This window comes from Microcaecilia unicolor, chromosome 6, assembly GCF_901765095.1.
Source record: "Microcaecilia unicolor chromosome 6, aMicUni1.1, whole genome shotgun sequence".
Lineage (NCBI taxonomy): Eukaryota > Metazoa > Chordata > Amphibia > Gymnophiona > Siphonopidae > Microcaecilia > Microcaecilia unicolor.
Window position 1 is genome coordinate 109,097,300 of NC_044036.1, and position 27,652 is coordinate 109,124,951.

Genomic DNA, 27,652 nt, shown 5'->3' on the forward strand with positions numbered 1-27,652 from the left:
AGATCAGTCTCCAGTTACATGGACTCTTCTGCTGTCGGGTTCTAATCTGAGTCCCCCTCTTTAATTAGGGTGGGTCCAAGACCCTCAATGTTCCACTCACCTCTGGACTCTGTATATCCTGTGGACACCAATATTCCCACCCTGTCCCCTCACAGGTCTAATAGGGTCCTGTTCCCTTCTTTTCAGGTCTTGTGGGCAAGCCAATGTTCTCAGTCCATGTCTATGCAAATTACGTGCTAATTTAGTTCCGTTCAGATGTGGGTATTCTTCTCACTCCCAACACTCAGGGGATTGCATTACTAGACTCTAGAAGTGTTAGTCCCCCTTGCTACCTCACACTTAGCCTTCCCTGCTAAGCCATAGCCATCCCAAGCAGGGTCCCAATTCCCACAGGACTATACTCAAATTGTTCTTCTGTATGGTCTAGTTGTGGTACCTTTTCAGAGTTGGAGGTTCACCCTTTTGTAGTGATATTGAAACAACACCCCCTACTGGCAGGAATGTAGGTGAAGGACTTCTGCACAGCTTAGAGAGAATATTGATACCCTCAATAAAAATAATAGCTCTGCCACAATTTTTTCTTAATGCTCTTAAGAAAATGTAGCAATTTATAATGTATATAAAAAAAAGTTGATGCTGAAGTTGTCAATGTATCTTCGTAGATTCAGTTTACGCCAAACAGGAAGACCTTATTTAAACAAAAATATTAATATATATTTGCAATTATGCTCAAGAATAAGGTTCAATGTCTTCAACTGCCCAAGAAGTATCGCTACTTGTTTTCATAAATACCCTGAAGCACCTTATTTAATAATGAAATGTGTTTTAAAGCAGAATCCCATATCTGAATTGAGCACTTACGCTTGGTACAAGTCAGACCCATGAGCAACCCTTTATAGAACATTTTGTCGTTTACTCTGAAAAAATATATAAATGCTGATATTACCACTAACATAGATAGAGGAACTGGTAACCCTCCAAATATCCCAAAGTCATAACAGACACTTCAGCTCAGAAGTGGATTTATCAAAGGCTACAGTTTATTTTGGAGAGCTTACCATACAATATAAGGGAAGTAACGGTGAGATGTGAACTTAGGACCTCTTATGTGAAGTTCACTACAGTGCTCCTTAGGGTTCCTCACTGCTCTGCTGGGATGTTTGTGTGGCCAGTTTACTAGGAATTCTGACCCCCATATATCCCAATGGCTTGATTTTGTGTGTTTTTCCTTGGGGATGTGTTTTTTTCCCTGCTATAGTCCTAAAGGATAGGTATACTGAGTACAAAAATGTTTAGCAAATGGCCATTTACAAGACAAAGAGTTGGACATTTTATGGTTTGAAAATGGTTATGTTTGCTACTGGATTTTTGGATTTTTTTTTTTTTTTTAAATGGCCAAAATCGGATTTAGACATCATATCAAAATGCCCCTCCACATGTTATATTTTGAGATGTGTTTTTATTTCACTTTTATTTCAATTCCAGTGATGAAATACATTGTGGTTTGGATCTCTGAACACTCAAATATTTTGAGTGCAAAAATGTGCAAAGAAATTGCCTTTTTTTTTTGGTTACATTTGTACCCCGCGCTTTCCCACTTATGGCAGGCTCAATGCGGTTTACATGGGGCAATGGAGGGTTAAGTGACTTGCCCAGAGTCACAAGGAGCTGCCTGTGCTTGAAGTGAGAATCGAACTCAGCTCCTCAGGACCAAAGTCCACCACCCTAACCACTAGGCCACTCCTAGTAAAATTCATCCTAGTTTGGTTATTCCTGTACTTTGGATTTATTGGTTGGGTGTGTGGGCTATAGTTTGGGATCAATTGTTGCCTTCTTTAGTCCATGCTAGGTGTTGGTTAGCCGAACTACATTTGTTTTTAGATCATTTAGGAGATAATTTATGTAGTGTGAAGGGAGCGGACCTCATTAGGCAGATGAAAAAAATTGTAGAGATTTTATTTCATTTTCTAATTTGGTCACATAGTATTCACAGAAGAGTGAGAAAGGGAGCTTATAAAGTGAAAACAATTGAACAACTAAGGAGAAAGATGAACTTGGAAATAGACAAATCAGTAGTTTTTCTGGATGGTTTGATTGTGCCTCATGAACTGGTAATAATAGCCTTGATGAAGTCCATCTCTATGAAATTGTTTTTAACATTTGAAGATGTATTGGACGATGGTGGTCTGGGCTCCGGGGCTGCAACTGAGTGAGAGAGCCTGGAGCAAGTGTGTCACTGTTTTTGCTTTGGCAGTGTGAAGGGGAGTCCTTGAGAATTCCAGCCAAAAGAGCATTGGCGAGTTCAGAAGTTTGGTACATGAAGAAATTAAGGGGCCCCTTTTACTAAGCTATGATAGAGCTACTGCGTGGGTAGCAGACAGTAAAACAGTGTGCTATTACTACTTGAGGTAGTTTTATGTTTGCCACATGGTGTTTCCTGTGACAGAAAAAAAATTTTTATTTTCTAGCATGGGGGTGCAGTGTAGACATGTCTGATGGTAATCAGCCATCGTGCATGTTCTGCGATTACCACTGGGTTAGCGTATTAGCCCTTACCGCCTTCTTAATAGGTGATGGTAAAGACTCAGGCAGTAAATTGCCATGCACCAATATTTTTATTAGCACACCGCCATCTACAACTTCCATTTAAAATAATGGAAATTCCAGCTGCGGTAACAAGTGGCCTTAGCACATGGCAATTTCATGCACCCACACTACCGCTGGCAGCTTTTTAAATGGACCTCTAAGTTCTCTAGTGCAGTGATTCCCAAACCTGGGGGAACCACAGCCTGTCAGGATTTCAGGATATCCACAATGAATATTCATGAGATTTATTAGTATACACTGCTTCTTTGATATGTAAATCTATCTCGTGCATATAAGGGTGAAGCCCTGCCTAGTGAAGGCAGTGCTCACAGGAGGACAGGAGGAGGGAGCTGGGGAGCTTGGGGAGCTTCAACTAGGGTCCTGCTGGACCACTAGGTATTTGTTTTGTATTGGGGGGGGGGTGGAGTAGGGAGGTCTGTAGGTCCAGTGGACCTCCAGCTTCTGTGTCGGGTTAAGTTTGATAGGTCCAGGCTTTTTTTTTTTTTTTACAGCCCAGACCTGTCAAACAACTTCTGTGAGAAGATTGTGCCTTGTGCCCATATCCAGGCACAATCCTTCTGCAGAAGTACTCTGATGATCAAACAAACATTTGCATGCTATTAGTTTTGATCATTGGGGCATTGTTTCCCTGCACTGTTCCGGTATTAATTTTACAGTGCTGGGAAACTGATCATCGGGGTCCTGGGGCTGGTAATGTGGGGTTGAGTGTCACCCTCCTAGCCCTACATTATTAGGGAAGAGAAGGAGAATTTGATTATTTACTTATTTATTTAGTGGTTGAGAGAGTGTGTTTTCCCTTTCCTCCCTTCCCTGTTCATTTCATTGAGTATTAGAGGATGAGTGGAAAATTTTGCCACAAATTGACAGTTTGAAGGGGAGCCCTTGTGAATTCTAGCTGAAAGAGCATTGGCAAGTTTAAAAATTTGGTACATGAAAGTTCTCTAGCGGTACTCCTGGAGCATGGTATAATGCCATGAATGGAGTGGAATGGGTAGACGTGAATTGTTTATTTACTCTTTCCAAAAATACTAGGACTAGGGGGCTTGCGATGAAGCTACAAAGTAGGAAATTTAAAATGAGAGAAAATATTTCTTCACTCAAAGTGTAATTAAACGCTGGAATTTGTTGCCAGATAATGTGGTAAAGGTGGTTAGCTTAGCAGGGTTTGAAAAAGGTTTGGACGGATTCCTAAAGGAAAAGTCCATAGACCATTATTAAAATGACTTGGGGAAAATCCACTGCTTATTTTTGGGATAAGCCGCATAAAATGTATTGAACTTTTTGGGATCTTGCCAGGTATTTGTGATCTGGATTGGTCACTGATGGAAACAGGATGGTGGGCTTGATGGACCTTTGGTCTGTTCCAGTGTGGCAATACTTATGTACTTATATATATCTATGTGGGACTTGGACCTTATCAACCTAGCATGACCACAAGAGTTCAGGTGGCTGCCTTGATTGATGGTGGTCAACAGATCATAGAGATTTTTGTATTTCAGTAACTGAGTAATTTTGTGGAAGAGAAGCTGTGCTTTATTGCTACAAATGTGTCTTTTTGCCAACATACAGTTTGAAGATGCTTTTGCTATTTATTATGGATGGATCTGGTTATAAGGCGATCAACGATTACACTCAGTTCTGCTGTTACTAGATCTTCTGATGTCATTTGATACCATTGAATGCATAATTATATGACCATGCCTTGAAGAGACTGGTTTCGTTGGTAATCTTTTGACCTGGTTAAGGTGATTCTCGACTAATCATTTGCTGCAGTGTAGTGATGGGCTGTCTGTATCATATTCTTTTAACTGTGGTATGCCATGGGGCTTGGTGTTGTTGGCACTTTCATTTGATATCTATAGTATCCCTCTGGTGGAAATAATTCAGGGACTAATAATAATTAATTAATTAATGCATCAATCATTAATTGTGATTTAAAAAATGAATCGTGATTTAATGATTAACCGCCCTCCCTCTTTCCCTCTGCCACCCGCATGTCTAGTCCAGCATCTCTTCCTCCCCTCTCCTCCCAGTTTACTTTGTTACTTGTCTTGCAATGTATTGAAATGTTGCCTTGGCCTGCACCTTGCCTTTCCTTCTGACCCATACCGCCCCCTTCTGACACAAACTCCTGTTTTCAGAAAGGGGCGTCAGGTCAGAAGGAAGGCCCGGTGCAGACCAAAGTAGCATTTCAATATGCTGCCACTGCAAGACGAAGACAGCAAGACAAGTAACAAGGTAAACTGGGAGGGAAGGGGAGAGGAGGGGACAGTTGCTGCCGGCAGTCTTGGAGAGATGACAGGTGGGGGAGTGAGGGATAATGTGGGAGGGAGGGGGAATTAGGGAAAATGCAGGAGGGGAGGCATATTTGAGAGAGAGCGAATGGGTGAAGGCATGAGGGGCACATAGGGGAATGAGTGAAGGCATAAGGTGGGGACACCATGTCACAGTATAGCCAAACAGAGAACACAGCACGTTATATACGAGAAAGTATTAACAGTAGTCAAAGCAAAAGTATTTTGTCATGTAATAGCAGTGAAATTAAGGACATTAACAATTTCTGTGCAGTCTCTCTCTTCTATGGAGGGGAGCCAATGCCAGAGAAACAGAAGGCCAGTGGTGCTTACCCCCAGACTATGACAGAATGGGGGCATGTAGGAACCAAATAGATGTGTGATAAATGGACAATGGAGAAATGCTGCTTTTACAGCAACCCTTCAAAAAAGAGGTGATGTTGATGCATAGGACTTCTACGGTTCATGCATAACCAGGACAAACATGTGATTGGAGAGTTGATTGCTATGGATGCAGTTGGAGTTGTGTGACTCTAAATGCTAGATACCTAAAATGATTTAGATAGATTATATGGTGAAGATAATAAGTAGGGAATATACATTGTAACTCAGTTTCAGTTGCACATTTCTTATGAGTACTATGCTGTGGCTAAATAAAATCTACTCTATCGATTTCATGTCATGTATTGTTATTTAACTCTGATGTGTTGGAAGGGTGATGGTGTGTGTGTGTGTGTGTGTGTGTGTGTGGGGGGGGGGGGGTTCAAGGGTTAAAGAAGGTGCCAAGTGCCACTTGCCATGTTTGATATTTTTTTCAGTGTAGTATTTGTATGGGAAGATGTGGGGATACCCCCAAAAGTTACTGCACAGGCTTAGCACTTATCATGAGGTAATTTGGGCTGCTTGTCCACCTAGCAATAGTACCGTGAGCCTATCACTAGGGGTTAAAGCCACCATTTTGTATTTAGGCAGCAATGGAGCAGAGGCATCTGGAGAGCACTCCTACCCCTAACCCACCAAAGGCACCCCTAGCAAGTGCTGGGAGGGTTGGGGGTGGGTTGAAGATGTTGATGGCGGAAGGTAGGAAGCTTTCTTACAGGCTGATTGGTGTTGGAGAGTGGGTTTGTGATATCGCCCAGGGGCATGTGGGCTTTGTAGAGATGTTGACTAGAGGGGTGCATGATGCTGAGTTATAGTTATATAGTTTTAGTTTTTACTACAGCGGGGCACAGTAAATGCTTCTGCAGATAGTGCACTAAGGGTATCCATGCTATCTGCTAATGCATTTATCATGCAGTAAATGCCTCTCCTGCACATTAACTATAGGGCAGATGCTGAACACAACTCAAACAGGCAAAACATATTAAGTTTTGCTTCTAATGTGCAGAAAGTGCAAAACTTTATGTCACTTTAGAAAACAGGTCCCATGTTATCAATCATTCAGGCATTTTAAATATTTAAAATCATTTTTAAAAATGTTAAGAATTTTATTTTTAAACTGTGCTCTAAAGTATTCATATGGTGATTTTAAATATGTTTCATGAATTTCAGTGTCGCTTATTACATTTTTCAAACAGTGTACTGTTTCATACCCACAATAGTAGTATGTAACAAGTTCTGTCTTACCCAGTAGTCACCTTTTCCCAGAGGTGGTCACAATTAGATTTCATTGAGTTTTCAGCTTCAACTTATTCTTTCATCTTTAATTTCACAGGTAAATGGCCATGGTACATATGGGGAAAAGGGCCAAAAAGGAGAACCTGCTGTGATTGAACCTGTAAGTGAACTTGTTGCAAGGTACAATAAGGACATACCCCCTAATTCTATAAAAGGCCCTCAAGATGTGTGTGGAAATTTAGCTGTGCGCCCAAATTGCGCACCCATAGTAATTGAATAATGAGGCAATTAGTACCAATAATTAGCTTTTTAACAAGCAATTATTGGTGCTAACTAAAAATAACATGTATGCATCTAAATGTAGGTGCCTGATCCACACCTAAATTTTACGTGTATCCTGGAAAGGGGGCGTGGAAATGGGAGGGTCATGGGCGTTTCAGGGCGGAGTGTGGATATGGTTTCTATTTATGCATGCACTTGTAGAATAAGGGGACTCTGTGTGTAAACCTAGGCATGGGTATTTTGCACCATGTTTGCATTAGTGCAAATGAAGGCCCCTAAATTTACGCACAACCCCTGCCCTTAAACTCTTCTATAAACCGCTCCTAACTTTAGGCGTGGTTTATACAATAGCACTTAAGCATTTTTTTGGGCAATATAGAAATCAACTACATGGTGTAGATGGATACTAAGGGCCCTTTTAAAAAGCAGTGGTAAGCCCACCACTGGCTTACTGTGTGCCAATCTGGAGCTACTGCTGGCCCAACGTGGGTGCCAGTGGTGGTTCCACCCCCAGTGCATAGCATTTCTGGCACTAGCAGAAATATTAAAAATATATTTCCCCAGGCACTAACCCGGCGGTAATCAGGTAGCGGGTAATCGGGCTGCACCGTGTGCTGCACGGTTACCGCCAGGATAGCACAGAAGCCCCTCCCACTACCTGAATGGGTGGTGGTAAGTGCTCCCCCCCGCATGGCCACGTGGTAAATGAAATCTTACCACATGGCTATTTCTTTTTTTGGCCTTTTTACCCTCTGTGGTAAAAAGGGCCTCAGCGAGTGGCAAAAATGGCCCCTGTTACTAGCACAGGGCCCTTTTAATGCAGGTTGGTACAAGGACCCCTAACTTACATAGACCACTACTGACAGCACCTCATTCCTTTTCAAAATATGTACCCTACCTGCATAAATTAAAAGATGTAATTGTATATTGGTTCGTTTCTTGGGGTAATTTTGAAAGAGAAAGTCCACTTGTACTTTCAGTCTGAAAATTTGTGCAAAGTCCACAGGTAACAAATACCTGCCAAATTTGTACCTCTTCATGCAGCCTTACAATTAGCCCTAACTATACCTATCATGGCCTGCCTTCTTTCTTCAAAAGAGAAATGGTGCCCTCAGCTTGTGCCTAGAGATGCGACGAGGGCTTTCCACTAGGTCATTGACTTGAGTCATATTAAAGGCCCTTATTTTAAAAGCATCTCCATGTGTAAATAGCACCATGTACATATGAAGATTGGCTACATGTGCAAATACTGATTTTAGTAACTCAAAAGCATTTTATAGGCAAGTCATTATACATTATCATTGTATAAACTAATGAATTTATAAATGCTTCAAGAATACAATTCATGCTATAAGAATATAACCATAATAGTGCATTTTAATTGTGTTATGCTATGTATTTCTGTGTAGGGGATGCTTTTTGAAGGGGTACCTGGATCAGAAGGACCACGAGTATGTATATTACTAATTTTATTATGATTACTATTAATAGTTTTAGGGCCTCTTTTACCAAACCGTGCTAGCGATCCCCACTCGGCAATGCCAATGAAGCCACTTCAAAGTGAATGGGTTTAGTCAGCATTGCCAGGCCAGGAATCACTAGCGCAGTTTAGTAAAAGGGGCCCTTAACTTCTCTTGTTAATTGATTTAAATGCAGTGTGGCTAATTAATAGACATGGGAAGGAAGAGTTCTTAACATGGACTACTGTTAAGATGTATTATTTTAGTGTTAACCCCAATTAATAGTAACTAAGATGCCCTTTTACCAAACAGTGGTAAAAGATGTCCTGCGGTGGCATCGGTATGTGGGATTGCCGCGCGCCGAGGCCACCTTTTACCGCTGCCAGAAAAAGCCTTTTTTTTAAAGGGCCAGTAAATGTTTTCTGGTAACTGAAACAAAATTGCTGTGCTGCCATTAACTGCTGGAGCCTTTACTGCCTCCTATTTAGGAGACAGTGAAAGCTACAGCAGTAACCCTGTGGTAATGGGACAGCACACGGTGCTCTTTTATTACTGCTGGGCACATCCCCTGGAGCTAGGTAGGACTGATTTGCCTTGTGCCTAGCCGGCGGTAGCCCTCCCGTTCTTTGGTAGAAAGGCCTTTAAATCTGATTGCATAAAATTAGATCTGTGATAAAATAGCATGTGTTAGTGATAAAATAACATCTCTAATGGTAGCCCATGTTGGTAACTATTCCCATGACTGTAACAAAACATTTTCTAATTGCAGTGGTGCATTTTAAACTGATTTTTCTTAATTAAAGTGTCAACAGTAGCTACACTGTTCTAAGTATCAGTCTGCTTTTCCTTGGTAGTGTTGTTGTTTCTTTATTGTTTACTGTATTCCTAATTCTTTATCGTTTCTTGTTTATTTTATTTGTCTTCTCATGCATTTCATTTTTGGCTCTTTCTGCTACTCAGAACGAGAGGGAATACTTTTTATTTTAGTTCTGCCTAATTGTTTTTGAAGAGGGCATTTTTCAAAGGCACTTAGTCACGTGAATTTTCTTTCTCAAATGTGTCTAATAGAATATGTATGCTATGTATCTGACAAACCATGAGCGTAGCCAGACACACAATTTTGGGTGGACCTGGGCCCAAGATGGGTGGGCAGAAGAACCCTGCCCCATCCCACAGATGATTTTCACCTGCATGCCATATGGTCTCTCAAACATCCCCCCTCTCCTGCATACCTTTTAAATAATATTTTTCCACTGGCAGCGAGCAGCAACTAATACACACTGCTCATGTTGACCAAACAGCCTTCCTACTGATGCAACTTCCTGTTTCCGCATAGGTGGGAACACGTCAGAGGAAGGCTGTGGGGCCGGTTCGAGCAGTATGTATCAGCTGCTGCTTGCTGCAGGCGAAGATCTGCTATTTACAAGGTATGCAGCAGGGGCAGTTGTTGGGAGTTTTCAGCTGTTGAGACTTGGGAATCCCTGCCAGCCACATCATAGGTGTGCTGCTACTGGGTGGGCCTGAACCCAAAGTGGGTGGGCCTGGGCCCACCAGGGCCCATCCTTGGCTACACCACTGTGACAAACTTTTAGCTGAATTAAAAATGGGTGTTTTGAGTGCATCTGTGAGCATCCTGGGACAAAAAGAATGCATGTCCTGGGAATTTTCAGTTTACTCATCATATTTTGCCCTTGGCAAGCCACCTACACATATAATGAGCAAATATTATGGAAACTCATTTGGCATACATACTTTTCAGCTGCTAATTTCCACATGAAAAAATGTGGGTTGTTTCCCTTTTAACATTTATCTAAAGCACATATGTTACAAGAGCAGCTTACTGAAAACCTGTGCCCAAAACTCCATTTTCTGACTCCATTCTGCAGTGTTGTGGGCTGTATTCACATTAAGGGCTCCTTTCATAAAGCAGCACTATCAATTATGTCCACTGAATGCGAAGAAGCCCATTCAGATCCTGTGGGCTTCTTTACAGTCAGCACATGCTAATCGGTAGCGCCGCTTTGTAAAAGGAGCCCTAAAAATCTTGCTTATTGACTTTTACTTAAAATAAATATTCAGCTATTGTTGTCTCATTTACCAAAGTCCTATCAGAATTAACTAATTCTGAGTCTGTGTGGAATGTGTCTTAATTTCAGGGTAGTGGGAGGAGCACCATTAAGGGAGATTTTATAAATTACATACTGCTTTCTCCTCAGAAATGTCAGTAGTAAATCAGAATGAATATGAGAGATCTTAATCATTTTGTTTCATTTAGTGGTTAACTAAATTTTAACAAATATTATATAATGTTTTTTTTCTTTAGGGTCTTATGGGTCCTCCAGGTTCACAAGGTCCCCCTGGCCCTTCTGGTGATGCTGGTGAAAGGGTAAGTCCATGTAGATTACTTTCAGTGGTCTGTAAGCACTAGGCTATTGATTATTGTTTTAATATGAGGGGTTCAGAGACCTCAAATCTGACTCCATCTCTAAATAGCACTAGTACTGAGGTAATCAAGAAGTTGCGAAGTTCTAAAAGGAATTGCCACTAAGAGAGACGTTAGGTCTAAGGAAAAGATACCAGCCTTATGACAAACTGGATTTAGATTACAAGTTATACAATGCAGCAAAAGATAGCCTGATATAGCAAAAACATTTATATTTACAGCCTTTGATCATAAAGTGAAGTCCACAGAACATCATTTGGGATGAGGAGTTTATTTGCCAAGATACAAGTCAAATCAGTGATTGACAACAGGCATGTACAATCAATTAATTATAGGAATATAATAATCCAGCTGCAAACAGGTGCTATCTGAATCTTAGTCGTTTATAATTTCTTTTACCAATTGAAGGTTTTACAAGGGAAAGCAATTAGGTAATTTGTCAATTCTGCTGGTCACATTGGTTTCCCTTGGAGAGAGAGAGTGGTAACCCTTCTCTCTAGCTCAAACCAGGAAATACCCTGATTTTTATAGGTGCCCTCAGGATATGGATAATATGACAATAGATATACCTGATTGGATCTATGCTAATGTCATGGTTACCACTGATTGACTCATACTAATGAGTAGCTTCTATCTTGCTAACATGGTTTTGTCTTTAGCTCGCTTGACCACAAATCTTAAGCAAGACCCTGCATCCAGCTACACCTTTCCTTTCTCACACCATGGCTGAACACAATGTCACTCTGTCCTTTGGACCCCCACCTTTGTGTTTCCTGTTGTTCTCTTTAGAGCTCCAACACTGGGAGTTCAAGCAAGAGTCACACAGGCCTGTAAGCTTTTCCCTCATTTTAGAGCCTGAACCAAAGTCTAGGCAGGGGACCAAGGCTCATAGCTGTAGCATTTTTATACATTATATAGCAGAAATATTGATAGCTCATCCATAACGTGATAAAATGACTTAGAAATTATCCATAATATAAATTCAGCATACTTAAAACAGCAGTACTATCCACTCATGCCAAGTCAAAACTTTGGCTAAAGTCATAGTTAACCCTTAGTAGAACAGAGTTGTGTGTTTACCTGCCTCTCCAATACATCTGTTTTGGTATTTGTTCTACACCAAATTTTAAGAACACATTAGAGGAGGTATAAGGACTCTGACAAGGCTGAGATTTATTTTAGATCTATGCATATGCCTAGACTACAGATAAGCTTCTTTAATTCCGGATGAAAATTCTTGTTCAGAAGTGCTCTCAATTTGGAGCAAATCACAGTTTAAAATCACAGTCACATATACAGTTCTAGAAAGAGAGAGAATATAGCCATCAGGACTGCCTATTAGTTGAAGGAGTGGTAACTTAGAGTATACCCTTCAAGTCTCTTAGCCAGCAGCAATGTACATTGTTCAGACCAGATGTATAGTGTGTAAGTATGTGTGTGTATATGATGACATAGAGAGAACTCCTCTGTTCCCCCACCTCCTTTCTTTCCCTCCTTACCTCTTTCTCTCACTATCCCCCTCCTTCTGGCTTAATTGTATTTTAAGCCATCTTGATGTGCTAGTGCAGGATTGGCTGTATATCAAGATTATACAACTAACTAAGGAACCCTTTTACTAAGGCATGTAGGAGCCTATGTATGTCCAACATGCATAAAATTGGTACTATTGCCCGGCTATTGGATGTCCTGGGCAGTAACTCAATTTTTGGCGCATTTCCAAAACATGCGGTAGAAAATATTTTCTATTTTCTACTGCGTGGCGCTTACCAGGCGGTAATCAGCAATTGGCACACACTGGATGCTTACCACCCGGTTAGCATGTGAAACCTTATTGCTAAGTCAATGGGTGGCGGAAAGGTCTCAGCCTGAAAATGGACGTGCGTTGGTTTTAATTTTGCCGCACGTCCATTTTCCGATACATTAAAAAATGCCTTTTTTCCAGGCACGCTGAGGAAATGGACCTGCACACATCTAAAACACACACCTAAACCAGTGCAGGCCGCTTTTGGGCATGTCTTAGTGAAAGAGCCCCTAACTAAGGGGCCCATTTACGAAGTAGCGGTATGCCCACCATGAACTTACTCCATGCCAAACAGGAACTACCGTTGGGCTCCTGCAGCGTGTGCCATTTCCGGCACTACAAAAAATGTTTTATTTTTGTAGTTCTGATGCTTACCCGGTGGTAATCACTGCCTGGTAACCGCCGAGTCAGCGCAGGAGCCCTTACCGCCACCTCAATTAGTGGTGGTATGTGCCCCCCCCCCCTGAAATGGCTGCACGGTAAGTGGTTCACTTACCGCACAGCCATTTCTTTTCAAGAAAAAGAGACAGCCTTTTTCCTGCTGTGGTAAGAGGGGGCCTCAGCAAGCGTCAAAAGCACATGCTGACACTAGTACAGGCCTCCTTTTACTGCAGCTTAGTAAAAGGGCCACAAAATAAACAAGAGTTAAATAATTATCATAATCATATCATAGTTTAAATGAATCCTATGCTAAAACAAACAAAAAAACGCCCGGCAGACCTTTGGTCTCCCTCTTTCTCTTATTCCTGTTGCATTAATTTTGATAACTAAGAAAGAGGCTGAACTTGGGAAAACCTCTGGTCTTCTTTCAACCTAGCCATCTATGTAATTATGTCAATGCTACTGCACCAGAGGCACTTAATAGATAGTTAGGGTTATAGGGTGGAAAAAGAGAAGAAAGAGGAAAACCGAGAGGCTGAGCTCTGTTTTCTGTTTCCAGATCATTTATTTTAAACTATATCCCAAAATGGAACTATATCAAATACCTTGTCCCAGCAGTTCTATGCCTTAATTATAGTAGAGCTGTTCTCTGTTTTTGATTCAAGTTTGTATTTTCTGGAAAAAAAAAGACTTGTGTCTATAGCCTTAAAATCGCTATCTGACTCTTGACCTTAATTTATTTAGACAGATTTTACTACTGACCCATGGGAAAAGCAGAGCCTCTATATATTGGTCCAGATTAGTTCCATATGTTTCTAAGATGTGTATTTGAGTAGGAAAACTGAGATACTATCATATTGCAAGTACAGCCTCTATATATTTTAAGTATACATTTAGAAGAGGAATGAAATCGTAGGAAGGGATTGTATACTGTAGTGTAGGCTCTCATGTTATGCTGCATTTTGTTGTTAAATGGAAATAGGGTGTTTTGTACTATATCTCTTATATTTACTCAAACCACTATGGCAGCAATTCTATAAACTGGCTTCTTAGTCTAGACACCCCAATGCAGTGTGCTTTGCATCAATTCTATAACGACATTTTTGGCGCCAAGATTCCGTTATGGAATACTGGTGTAAATTGGAACTAGTTTGCCCATGTTTAGGTGCACCACCTTAGGCCATGTCAATGGCAGGTGTAAGTTAGGCACATCTAGGTGCACCAAGTGAAGTGCATAGTTTATAGTATTCTATAAACTTCGCGCATACCTGGAAGATACGCCCACGCTCCGCCTACACTTATGTGCTCATTTGCAGTTAGGTGCTATGGCACTTAGATGCTACCTTATAGAACAGCATCTAGTGTACTTAGGCACCTACATGTCAATTAATAGCACCTTTGAAACACATAAGTGGTGCCTACCTCTAGGCGCCAGTGTATAGAATTGCCTCTTATATATTAAACATATGACAAGCAGATGAAATAGACAACTTTCTGTATAGGGGAAGCTTCGACATGTCAATTAAGTTTGCACACAGGTCTGCTATAAAATATGCAGGTTAACACTGAGAATATGCAGAAACATAGAAAATGACAGTAGATAAAGACCATCCATCCAATATTCAGCCAAGTCAGCATTTTTTTAAACGCTTACCGTTGCTGGCTAGATTAGCACCCAATATTCAGTGCCCGCCATGTCCGGGCAATGACACTGAATACTGAGGGCTAAATTTGATGAGTATGACCGCCAGAGACCTATGTGAATCTTGACCAATATTCAGCCGAGGCCATCTTAAGACAGTTATATGGACCCTGGCTAAATATCGGCTGGGACACACACATAACTGTCACATAACTGTATTTTAACATTAAAGAAGCCCTGATCCCCCAACCAGTCTCTAAAAGAAGCTCCCTCCTCCCAGCCTGTGAGAATTAAAGCCCTCCCTCCTGGAACAAGCCAACCCCAAACACTCCGAGCCCCCCCCCACCGGGTTCGCCTGTTTCCCTGGTGGTCGTAATAGGGGCACTGGGGGCAGGAGTGAAGCCCCTCACTCATGCCCCTTGCAGCTGGCCTCTGTAAATGGCTGCCACGACCTCTTGTGACAGCTCACTGTACTTAGGGCTTCACTCCTGCCCCCAGTGCCCCTATTACGACCACCAGGGAAACAGATAGGCCTGAGGTGTCTACCTAGACCTTGTGGGGGCTCATTCCGAGTGAAGAGGGCTTTGATTCTCATAGGCTGGGGGAAGGGGGTAGGAAAGGGAAGCTTTTTTTGGAGTCTGTAAAGGGGAATCAGGGTTCATTTAAAGTTAAAGAACAGTTATGCAGACGCCGGCTGATATTCAGTGCTGACACCCGCATAGCTAAGTGGGGAGAATTAGGACTGCTGTTGTCCTGTCCTAAGTTTGTTGGCTTAGCTATGCGAGTTCTGGAACTGAATATCACCAGCACCCAAGTAACTGCGGACCCCTCCAAACCGTTGCCCCCTTACTGCCCCTGATCTGCCCATTTTTTAAATGTGTGGTCAGAGGTGATATTCAGCGGCATTACCCAGTTTAGAGCCACTGAATATTTGGAAGTAGGTGGCCACAGTCGATTTAAATCACTTTGAATATCGGCTAGCATATGGCCATTCCAGTCTGCCCGTCCATACCATCTATTATCCCTTCTCTCCTGAGTCCTTCAATACCTGGTAAAACAAAAAGTTGAGGATTATTCATATAGCAGTTCTTTTACTAAAGTAGGCTAAGCAGTTAGCATAAGTGAGTGCTAGTGACTGCCATTTGCTAAAACATCCAATGTGGTGAAAATCCTAGGCTAACTGCTTAGTATGGGATGGGGTGTGGACTAAGCGGGGTATGGACAGAGATTGGGCATGAACTGCACATTGCAATCATGTACAGTAATTAGCATGTGCTGTCGAATGTGCATTTAGTATAGATGTACTTCATACCAACTCAAGAGGTGGCATTAGGTGCATCCATATTAATTGCACTTGGCATGAACATATGGTTGGAAAGCTGTCTGTGCAGTACCTACAAGGGGAGTGTTGGATACCCCCCCCCCCCCCCCAACAGTTACTGCATAGTATTTGTATTTACTGTGCATTTTTTGGCTATTAATACGCAGCCCCCCAAATTCTATATATGGCCCCCAAATTTGTGTGCCCAAATTTGCATGTGGATCAAAGATGTGTATGCAAATTAATAGCTAACAAGCCATTAACTATCAATAAATTATCACAGTTAATTGGCAGTAATTAGATTTTGCGTGTACATCTTCCTGGGTGCTATTCTATAACCTCAAGTGCCTAAATCCCTTAGTGTGAAACTCAAAAGAGGGCGTGGCTAGGGACAGAAAAATGGGCAGTCCAAAAAATTGTGCAGGGAGTTATAGAATACTGTCATTCACATGCCAAGATGTGGGCGCTGGCATTTACTCCAGGTTTCATCTGGCATAAATACTGGTGCCCAAATTTGGGCATGGGATTGGGCTTTAAGCCATTGGGTGCCATGTACTGAACCTGGTCGGGTAAATGTAAAAACTACTGCACTTTAGTAAAAAAAAGTCCCACATTCTTGAAGATCCAGAAGATTTAAAACTATTTTTTAGAGATCATTACAACCAAATAATGCTAGCGAGAATATTGATCTAGCCATTATTGCAATTCTAAGGCTTTTGCAGCATTTGCACACAACATGTGTTCTGTAACTGTGCTTTTTTTTAGCTGATGTGACATTCGGCTCCAGACATGAAGGAATTAAGGAAGAATTTAGCATTTTCCTGAAATGTTTGCTTCTGAGTGACCCTAACAGATAGAGTGATTGTTCACCGTACATCTTGACATTCATCTTTGTCCTGAACCATCACCCACAACCCAATATATGTTTGCACACATATATGGCTTCTAAATTACTTAGGATATAAATGAGAAAAATAGCACATGATTTTGAAATGATTGATGCAAACTTTACTCAGCTGAAATTCTCCAACTAATGTGTTTTCAGTTCTTTGCAAATACCCAAGGTCTGAGTCCTAAGGGACACTGACAATTTTAAATATCGGATTTTCTCTGAGCACTTTGCAATCATTTCCTTATAAAATCAGACCACCACTTTAAAATTAACTTTTATTTTATTTTGAATCTGAATTTCCATGCCACCATGTTACCATAAGCCAAATGCTGATAGAAAAATGTGAAGACGTCATTCTGATTATGAGAACACTGAATTTACTTATTTCAGTTTTTAATAGAAGGAAAGGACTATCAGTTTGAACACTAGACATCGTTTCATAATCTTCCAATTCTTCCCTTCAGGGCTGTAACAAACTATGTGCGGCCGATATGGCTGCTCAGGGCACAAGAGAAGCTTTCTATTGGCATCCCTTGTGCTCATGTCAACAAAGTGGGTGGGGCAGGAGTGTTCCACATCAGTTGGGGGCAAGGAGGTTTTATGGCAGAATATGTCATAAGCCTATCTTGCTCATTCTGTGGGCTGAAAGCAGTAGGCAGAGCTTGCTTCCATATTGTGTGACCCCAAACATTTGCAGACGCTATTGAAAATCATAACAAATTTGTGAGGTTTATGACCACCTATGTGTGTGTGTTTTTTTTTTAGTTGAAAGTTTCTGATATGTAGCCCAAGGTTGTTTTTTTTTTAACTTCTGCAGGGGGGGGGGGGGGGGGGGTCCTGGGGTGTGAGCCGGGTCTGCGGTGCGGGCGCTCTGGAGCGACAGACTTGTTTTTGGATCTGCAGGAGGCTAACTTTATGTGGGGGCAGATTTAAGAAAGGCCCTGGCTCTGCCTGAGCCTTGGGGCCTAGTTGTGGGGACTGCCCTAGAGGTTAAAAAAAAAATCATGGGTTACATATGGGAAGCTTTCAAAAGATGTCAGATGAAAAAAAAAACATACATAGGCAGTCATAAACCTCATAAGTTTGCTATTGTTTTCAATAGCATCTACAAATGTTTAGGGTCACATAATATGGCAGCTGCTCAGGTGAGATGGCTTCAACTTTTTGACATAATGACATCTCCTATCATAAAACCTCCTTGGTTGAGGGCATGTCACATAGAGGGTATCTGGAACTTGCGATGCTCCTGCTACCCTTTTCCTCGATTATAGTATGACCTTGGGAAAATCCTTTTCTGGTTGATATTCAGTCTATGGCAGTCAGTTTTGTTTTGTTTTCTTAAAGATGACCATCATGGGCTGAATTAGAATCAAATATTCAACACTGGACCATCCCTGGATACTGGCGCTGAATGTCCAGTTCATCGGCAAGCCCCAGAAGGTATCCGGATATTACTGATATTCAGCGCCAATACGCAGTAGTTGGCCAGACAAGATAGGACAGCATTTTATCCAGCTCAGCTTTCCCAGATAGTTATATGACCAGAAGTGCTGAATATCAGTGGTGCCCTGGAAACATCTGGCTCTATCTTAGTTCCACCCTTGTTCCTCCCCTGCAGTACTTGGACAATGCCAAGGTAGTTAGACTCCATGATTCAGTGCCACTGACTTTCAGTCCAGGACTCAGTCATCAGAGCAGCAGCACCTCCTACTTAGTTAACTCAGCCTAAAAATAGACCCCTTTATTTTTTTCATACTTCTGTGATTCTGCTGAAATCAGCAGGCCCAGTGTTCAAAAACCGTTATGTGAACAGCATCAGGAACTAGCAAAAGGCTTCAAGCAAAATTCCAACTCACAGAATGTATAACCTTTGGCCATTTAAATCACTATCCCCCAGATTCTATATAGTTCACCAAAAGTTGGGTGCCTCATATTTGGGCACCCGGGACAAATGGGCAGATAAATTAATTAATGAAACATCAACAATCAATAATTGGAGTTAATTGACAACCATGACAAACATAAATTAATATACAAGAATATGTGCCAATCTCAAATGTGACATACTTGCAATATAAAAACATCATCACCAAATGTGACATGCATAATACATTAGAAAAAGAAGGTCATAAATGCATCAACTTGGGGTGTATATTGTTTTTATTATTTATTATTGTTTGATTACTTTGTAATTCTGATTATTATATTGTAGCCCCTGATGCAGCCCTTTGAGGGCAAAACATGGCCTGTGTTGGGTATTATTTTGGTTTGTGTTTCACCAATAAAGAGCCCGTTTCCAATTGATCTGCTTGTTTTGTTTCTATGTTGGAGTTTGCAGATCGGCTTTTCATGTTTCCCCTTCCTTTATTTGCAAACTTATTCAAGTATGTGAAAAGACATGGTAAAGTGTGTCTCATTTGGGTTACACGGGCTGTATGAAGTGTGAGGGTTTTCATATGTGTGTGTGTCTGTGTCTGTGTCTTTATGCTTGTGAGTACAGATGGACAGACTGACAGATGGAGTCTCCCCGATAGGCGCTATTAATTGGTAAAATATGCCTATAAAGTCTCGATAGAAATTTTTTAAAAAATTGGATAAAAACTAGAAAATCACATTTCCCTACTATTTTCTCATCTCTCCACTTGCCTGCCTGGGATTGTCCACTCTGTTTCTGCATCTTTTCTATGGTGTCAACTTCCTGGCTGCATAAATGTATGTATTTGATGCCTATTCCAAGAAACTACCAACAAACGCTGGGTTTTTGTACCCTAAAGGAATACTGTAATAACCTGAAAATAAGCACGTAAATATACAATTTCAAACTGTGCTTTAAGTATGAGGTGCCTGCTGCAGCTGGAAGTTCTCAATCTGAACCTGGTTGCTAAGGCATGCCACATTAATGGCAAGTGGAACAAGTCAACACCATCACTTAGCTGCTATTGTCTCAAACCAGATACAATACTCATTTACTTGATCCCTTTGCTTACTATACAAATGGTTTTATTCTCATAGGGTCCTCCAGGGCGTGCTGGTCTTCCAGGAGCTGATGGGCTGCCAGGTCCACCAGGGACCATGTTAATGTTACCAGTAAGTACAAATACTTTGAAATTCAATATCTATATAATTATTTATTCAGTCCTGCAAGTACAAGACTATATTCTAAGGGGGAATAAACAACATGGTAAGTAAAAAACGAGAATGAAGAAGGAAAAAAATACCTGGTTCATTTTCCTATAATTTTTGAAAATTTCTACCAATTTTTGGCCACTTTGTGCATGCATTAGTTTGTAGGTTCATATGCATTTTAATCACTTTGGCCCACACTAATAATTTTAAAGTGGGCTAATGAATGCATATCCATAGTAAAAAGCCCTATACTGGCATTTCTTTCTGAATCTTGTTGATATCTGATACTGCTAAGTATATATTGGTAAGCTTCCACTGAGATTCCTGAATTCTAAAATGCATGAATTTAAAAACATGATTGAATAGTGAAAGTATTGTTTAACTCATATATAGTTTATTTAGGAGCTGGTTATTACAGATGATCAGACAATGGCATTTAACACCCTTTAAAAATTAACTGTTATCACATAACCGTATGCGATGATAATTGCTCATATTTACATTTAATGTGAAAAGCTCACCATCGATCCTGAGGTTTGTCTAACCTCCCTCTGTTTCCACTCATTTGTGCTCTACTGTTGTTCCTGTGGAACTTTCCTGTTTGGTTACCTTTTGGTTTCCAATTTTCAAATGTTACTTGAGTTCTCATATACAAAGTTGCCTACCTTAAGAACACAAGTAGAATATTTGTGATATTATAACTAATTTGACTATTAGATTTATAGGGGCCCTTCTACTACAGTGCAATAAACAGCAAATGTATGGTTAATAAATAGAAACAGGCTACCACTTGGCCACTTTAAGAGGTTTTGCAGCAGTTTACCTGTTTTGGAACTTTAAACTGCACATTAATTATTCTGAAATTCTCTGTCAGGGGTTGTGGCATGGGTGGTGATTGGGCATGGAAAGGATTGGGCATTTAGGGCTAGTTTCTATATATGGTGCCCAAAAAGCGCTATTCTATAAGCCGGGCTTAAAGTTAGGCATGGTTTATAAAATAGCGCTTATGCCCGGGAATCGCGCCAAACTTTAGGCATAGCCGTTTGCACCAACTAAAATGTGGTGTAAATGTATTACCTAAATTAGGCGTATATTCCCCTTTATTCTATAACAACACATATAAATTTTAGGAACACTCCGTTACAGCCATAACCCATCCATTTCCACTTCCCCTTTCGCAGATCACAAATCAATTTTAGGAGTGGATCCCACACTGATGTAGACATCCCTTTTCTGGTCTAGATGCCCTCTGCAAAATCTGCCTTTACATCTGTCTAGTTGATCTGACTTCAGTGCATTCTAACCTGCTAATGGGGACTGCATTCATTGTGTACTCTATGGCAACCAGATGGAACTCAACAACAATGGGTGGGCATTGCATAATAGCAACAGAATCTCAAGCAGAGCAATTCTAAACTGTGAAGCAGGGATCCTACAGCCATACAAGTGTTGACACCATTGGATACAGCCAGCTGGGTCTGCTCGCTGAGAGAACAGAAACTTCTAGAAAGGTTTTCTGAGCATGTGCCAGTGTTCCTGCACTCCAGTACAGTAGGTTCCCTACAGCCATTTCTAGCTAGCTTCAACCATGAATAGAAGGGATTATGGGGTTGTAGGATCCTGCTGTCACTGGAGAACTACTGTTATATGAAATGCAAATACATTTTCTTCATGGATAAACAGGATCGTTACAAGTATTCAAGTGGTGACTCTCAAGCCAAGGGTTACTATCAGTTCATTTCCTAGTCCTCACAGCTCAAGTGGACATGCAGGCGGAGAAAGTAAGCTCCAGCTTTTAGGAATATGCATAAGGTAAAAATTATTGGTTCATCTTTTGTTCATTGAGGTCTTTCCCCCCAATTTTTGGGAATTATTTTTGTTTGTCTGTTTTACATATTGATTTTAATGAAATACAGTCTGGGGTGTATGGACAATTTTCTGTTCATGACTGACATATCTGATATATTAGAGTTAAAGAACACAAGCAGCTTTGATGCTCTGCTGCTGCCAGAACTAATTCTTTGCAAGGTATGTTTAAAATCCGTCAGATATAATATTTTGTCTTGTGGATTTGCATGTGGTGGAGAGTAAAACAGAGACAAAACTTCTAGCTCACTGATGTGGAAATCAGAAACCTCTATAGGCAGGAACTTTGTACAAGTACACAAGACCACATGGTTATATATCTGTATAAAGAATCTGTAATGCACTAATGCTTCCAGTTAATTGATACAGTAGACGGAAGTGATGACCACCAGAAAAAAAGTGCAGAATTTGCATAGCATTTCCCATTTTCACAGAAGGTGCAGAATTCTACACTTGCTATACAGAATTTGTGAAAGAGCCAGCATCAGATCTCTCGGTCTCTCTCTCCCTCTGCCACAGAGATTATGAGAAAAGAGGAAGAGGAAGTGAACTGCTACATATTGGGTCACTTCCTCCTCTGCTGGCTTAGACCTGACTGTTCATATGAACTGTGTGGGCTTCCTTACAGCCCTGCGGTTCACATAAACAATCAAGTCTAGGCGAGGAAAGGGGGAGGAAGTAACCCAATGTGCAGCGGTATACTTCCACCTCCTCTTGCCACATGATCTTTGCAGGAGAGGGGGAGAGAGACTGAGGAGACACTTGATGTCAGCTGACTGTATGCCATGGGAATGAGAGGGAGACAGAGCAAAGTGAGAATGTGATGTGGGGGGGGGGGGGGGGCAGAGCAAGATGAATGTGTCATGGGAATGGGGGGACAGACAGAGCAAAATGAGAGTGTGCCATGGGGACAGGGGCGGGGACAAGAAAAGCTGAAAATGTGCCATAGGGATGCAAGGGGGCAGAGAAAACAGTGTGCGCTATGTGGATGGGAAGGGGCAGATAAAGCAGAGAATATCTTGGGGAAGGGAGGGTGGCAGAGAAAGCAGAGTATTTGCTATGAGGACGGGAGAGGTGGCAGAAAAAGCAGAGATTGTGCCATGGAGGTAGAGGTTGTAGTGGGAAGAGAACAAGCTGAGAGGGTTCCACTGCTGTGGAGGGAAATCAAGTTTGAGAGGGAGCCGGGGGGGAGAGATACAATGATAGGTGGGGAGCTGGAGAGGGGAGGAGAAAGAATGAGATATGGGAGGTGGCCTGGGGGAGGAAGAATAAGAGGTAGGGATGTGTGCTTGGGGGAGGGAGAATGAGAGGTGGGGGCATTATATGCAGGAGAAGATTTTGTGGAAGGACATAATTAGGGGTTTTGCTGGGAGTTAGATGGAGAGAGACAACTTCAGTTGGACCAAGAGAGAGAACTGGGGAGGCTGGAGGCTGAGGAACAAGGCAGGAGGGATTTCCAGTCCTACGCTAGGGTAATTTTATATATATATATATATATATATATATATATATATATATATATATATATATATATATATATACACACACACACACACACTAGTGGAGCCAATGGGCCCTAGGAAGGCTCTTGTGTAAGCAAGTTTTCCTCTCTGCCCTGCCCTCCATGTCCAGCGATTCTTTCCTCCCCTCCCATCCCCTCCGTGTCCCGTGTGTGAGAGTGAGAGAGGTGCTAGGAGTCCCTGTGACAGTGGAGGGTCAGTCACTCCTTATAGCCAGTTGGTAAGAGTGTGTGTGTGTGTGTGTGTGTGTGTGTGTGTGTGTGTGTGTGTGCAGGATTCTTTCCTCCCCTCCCATCCCCTCCATGTCCCGTGTGTGTGTCTGATTAAAACGGGCAAGATTTTTTATTTCTGAAATGTAAAGAGAGAGAGAGTGAGAATGTGTAGATGTGTGTGAGAGAGACAGAGGAAGTGTGTGTGTGTGTGTGTGAGAGTGTGTTTGAGAGAGTGACAGAGAAAGTGTGTGTGTGCGCGCGTCTGTGTGAAAGAGAGAGTGTGTATATGTGTGTGTGTGCGCGTGTGTGTGAGAGAGACAGTGAAAGTGTGTGTGTGTGCACGTCTGTGTGAAAGAGAGAGAGTGTGAGAGTGAGTTGAGTTGAAAGACAGAGAGTGTGTCTGTGTGAGAGAGAGACACACACAGAGCGTGTGAGAGAGAGATAGATGGATGGAATAGGATAAAGTGTTGTGATATTAGTACTGTAATTAATGGGTCTTGTTGCCAGTTTCTCTGTGAGTGCGGAGAGGGAGCCCAGTATTGCACTTACTCTAAGGAGTCCCAGGTCCCTGGCCCCAGGAGCTAAGCCACAACGTTGTGACTGTCATAGCCCCACCAATGTGACATCCTCTGTCTGCCTCTGTCCAGGTAACCGTGTGGCCCCGGCTCACTGTCTCTCTCAGGCCTCGGGTTCCTTCTTGGACTGTTTATAGGCTCCCCCTGCCTCTATGTCCCTGTGACCGCAGCAGGTGGGTTTGGCTCCTGGAGCTCAGCCTGCTCGGGGGCGGAGAGAGAAGTATATGAATCCTGTATCTCCCCTCTATCACCTCCTTCTCCCTACCCCCTCCAACCCTAGCCAGCTAGACCCAGCGCCTGCGGCCAGAGCCGTCCAGATTCCTGTCCCCGCAGCTGCAGTCCATACCCGCTGATTCCTCCCCAATCACATCACCAGCTTTCTTCGCCAAGACGCCAGATTCAAAGAACCCCCTCCTAACGATGTTCTGTTACATTCCTTAGCAACTGCATCCCTTTGAAGGCTCTCGTGCTCGCTCGCGTTATCTCCGCTGCCCGGGCGTTCTGGATTTCTGTAGTGGCGCTGTTACGACCTGCCTCTAACCACGTCGGGAGTGATGTTGACGTGCTGTGCTGTTCTGTGCGAACGCTGCCCATGCATTCTGGATTTCTGTAGTGGTGCTGTTACGATCTGCCTCTAACCACATTGGGAGTGATCTTGACGTGTCGCGCATGCGCGAACGCTGCCCCGCCGTTCTGGATTTCTGTAGTGACGCTGGTCCGTCCTGCCTCTAACCACGTCAGGAGTGATCTGTGATGTGATGCGCAGGCGCAGAACAGCTATACTGTTCTGCGCATGTGCGGCATGTCGGTCACTCTTCATTTATATAGTAGGATATACACACATGCTATGACAGTTTTTACCGTCTGGCAGACGTAGTCTATGGAATGCACAGATCCAAGAATGTACAGAGGACTATAACTGATTACTTCAAGCCAGCCTGTCAGTTAACTGAGACTGTATACTGTACATATAAGAATAAACAGTACTGTACATATGTTTATCAGATGTCAAGCTTCTTTGTGTCACAACGGTTAAGTGCATTTTCCGGTTAACTGCATGTATTTCTTTGGTCCCAGGCCCTTGCACTTAAGGATTGCACTGTATATAAACCCTTACAAATAAGCAATTCAGAATTTTGCAGAACTTTAAAATATTGTGTACAGAATTTTTACAAACTGTGTGCATAATTCCCCCATAAAGTAAATTGGTACTTCAGGATGGACGTTTGCAAATGCTTCTTCAGCTGAGAGCACTATAGTAAGGTCCCATGCTGCAGGTATCTTCTTGATTAGAGTCCTGAAGTTTAGATTTGGTTTTGGAATGCTGATGGCAAACCCTAAGACTTGAAGTTTTCTATAATGGTCTGGAGTGAATCGGAAACTACACATGCAGTACTTCCAGATACCAGAGATTCATCCAAGTACTGAAAAATGAATATCACCATATAATGTAAGTGAACTGCTTCAAAAGCCACACATTTCTTGAATACTTGAAGGGATGCTGAACATGCTGAGAAACCACATGAAAGAACTCTGTATTGGAAATTATCTCCAAGGATCTTGAAGAGCAAAAAAACAACTGTGTTTTGGATTAATGGGTATGTGAGTGCAAGCATCCTTTAAATCAAGAAAGGCTAGCCAATTATTTCCATGGAGTCCAATTAATTAATTTTGAATTTTTTCCAGACAATGAACATGTTCAGTTCTCAGAGGTTTAGGATTAGATGTAGGCCCCCTCCCCATTCTAGCTTCCTTTTATTTCATTCCTTTCTTCCAAAATACACATACTGATCATTAAGTCTATCCCCATGTGGCCTCTGGGTTGCCCCTCGATTAAGGCTGAGTGAGTGAGCAGGGCGCAGGCCGAGGCCAGGCTAAATCCCGGTAAACCAATGGGTAATCTTTCTCTGGGTACTCTGAAGACCACTCTCATTCAAGAAGAACCAGCAGTTGTTGAATTAAACTTCAAACTGGTTTTATTTAACAACAACTTGAAAACGGTTCAAACTCACAAATTGATATGTAGTCAGCCGTCACTTACTATGTATGTAAGGCATATAACAGTTGAAGATCAGCTTCAGATGGTCTCCTTTACTTTTTAAAAATATTGCAAAGAGTCATTATACATCAGCAGCACAGTTTCTCTTTTAGTTTTGACTGGTTCAGTATTCCTGTCCCAAAACCCATTGAATGTCCTGCCAGGAGTGAGGCTCCACTGCTCCCACTTCTCCTACCTGGGCTGTCTTTTCCCCCAGGCAACCCTTCTCATTCCCAAGTTGGGAACTGCCCGCAGGCACCCTCTGCCCTGTAGCAGGAGTTTCATCTGCTAGATATGGCAGAAATTCCTCCCTTTGGTGTCCAGAGCTTCCCCCTCAGTACTTGGGTCTCGGTGGGGGTGGGCAACCAAAGACCATGTTCTCTCCTAATCCATCTCTTTTATCAGCTTCTGGCCCTGCACAAATGGACTGGCCTCTTCCATGTCTACCCACCAGTGTGGCAATCCTAGCCTTCATTGTCTTAGTGACCTTCTTGAAAATCCTCCCTCCCACTGCCCTAGAGCAGAGGCATTTTTCAGGGGGAAGTCACACTCTCCCTCCCACCCCCAGTTAAACAAAAATTATTTCCTCTTTCTCCTTTTCCCTAAGGGAAATCTATTTTTTTTCTCTGTTCTCAGAGGGGATCTACAAACTCTCCTCCCTCTGAAAAATTTCAAACAATTTTATTCCAAACATTTCCATGATATATAATCAGCACACAACAACATAACATTCTCCTAGTTTTTTTTGCTTTTCCTAATACATGATTTTGCTCTCTTCTAACAAAATATAACAGTTCACACCTATTATTCTCTGCTGCTTATTCTGACATGCCTCTGCTTTTCTACTCAGGTAGCTAATAGTGAAATAGTAATTCTCTTTTTCTTTTCCACTCAGTCACTTCCTCATCCGTATCATTTTAAGTCAGGCTTTTTCATTGTGGCCCCACTCGGTAGAGTACAGTTGACATTGTAGTATTTGTGAGTCTGATATCTGTCCACTATTTCTACTAAGTGCTTCCTGATGAATGGCCTATTTGCCAGTCCATCCACTGCTGCTGCTGCACAAGTCTGCTGAATAAGCTCTATAAGTCGGATCTGGATACAGGCGATTAAAAGCTTCTTCCTGGATCCAAGCATCCCTCTGGGCTCCTACCATACTCATCACCTGGAGGGGGACATATAGGTATCTTAGTTGCTATAGATCTCACACCAGGTGTCTCAGGTAGTGGTCTGCCCTACGTAGTTAAGGCAATTTTTTTATCACCAGCCATCTAGGTTCAATCTGGGGATCACTTAGGTACTCCCCTGGAAGGTAAACTTGCATCCATTGTGCTCCCTCATCTCATCAGCTACTCGAGGAAGGCAGCTGACAATTTCAGCACAGTCACAAGGAGCTTCTGTAGTACAAATGAACCGGTCAATTTCTGGACTCCTCATTGTCCAGTCCGTAACCAGTTTTGTAGGGACTGCTATGTCGACTTCTTCAAGAGCCAGACACCAGTAATGGAACAAAGACTCTGGGTGTGGTAGTCCAGTCTTTAGGTATACACCTTGGTTTGCCCAGCTCTCTCCAGT

At 42.1% G+C, this 27,652-nt stretch overlaps 1 protein-coding gene across 2 annotated transcripts in view; it reads left to right on the forward strand.

Annotated features, from left to right (window-relative positions):
* Positions 1 to 27,652, forward strand: part of COL11A1 (collagen type XI alpha 1 chain) — a 700,769-nt gene that overhangs the window by 284,980 nt on the left and 388,137 nt on the right. The window contains exons 2-5 of one of the 2 annotated variants that reach the window (XM_030205575.1): positions 6,616 to 6,678; positions 8,210 to 8,251; positions 10,584 to 10,646; positions 19,753 to 19,827. The exons of the other annotated variant lie outside the window; for it this stretch is intronic. Coding sequence (XP_030061435.1) covers positions 8,213 to 8,251; positions 10,584 to 10,646; positions 19,753 to 19,827 — 177 coding nt within the window. The 5' untranslated portion in view covers positions 6,616 to 6,678; positions 8,210 to 8,212. The remainder of the gene's footprint in view (positions 1 to 6,615; positions 6,679 to 8,209; positions 8,252 to 10,583; positions 10,647 to 19,752; positions 19,828 to 27,652) is intronic. 2 annotated transcript variants of the gene reach the window in all.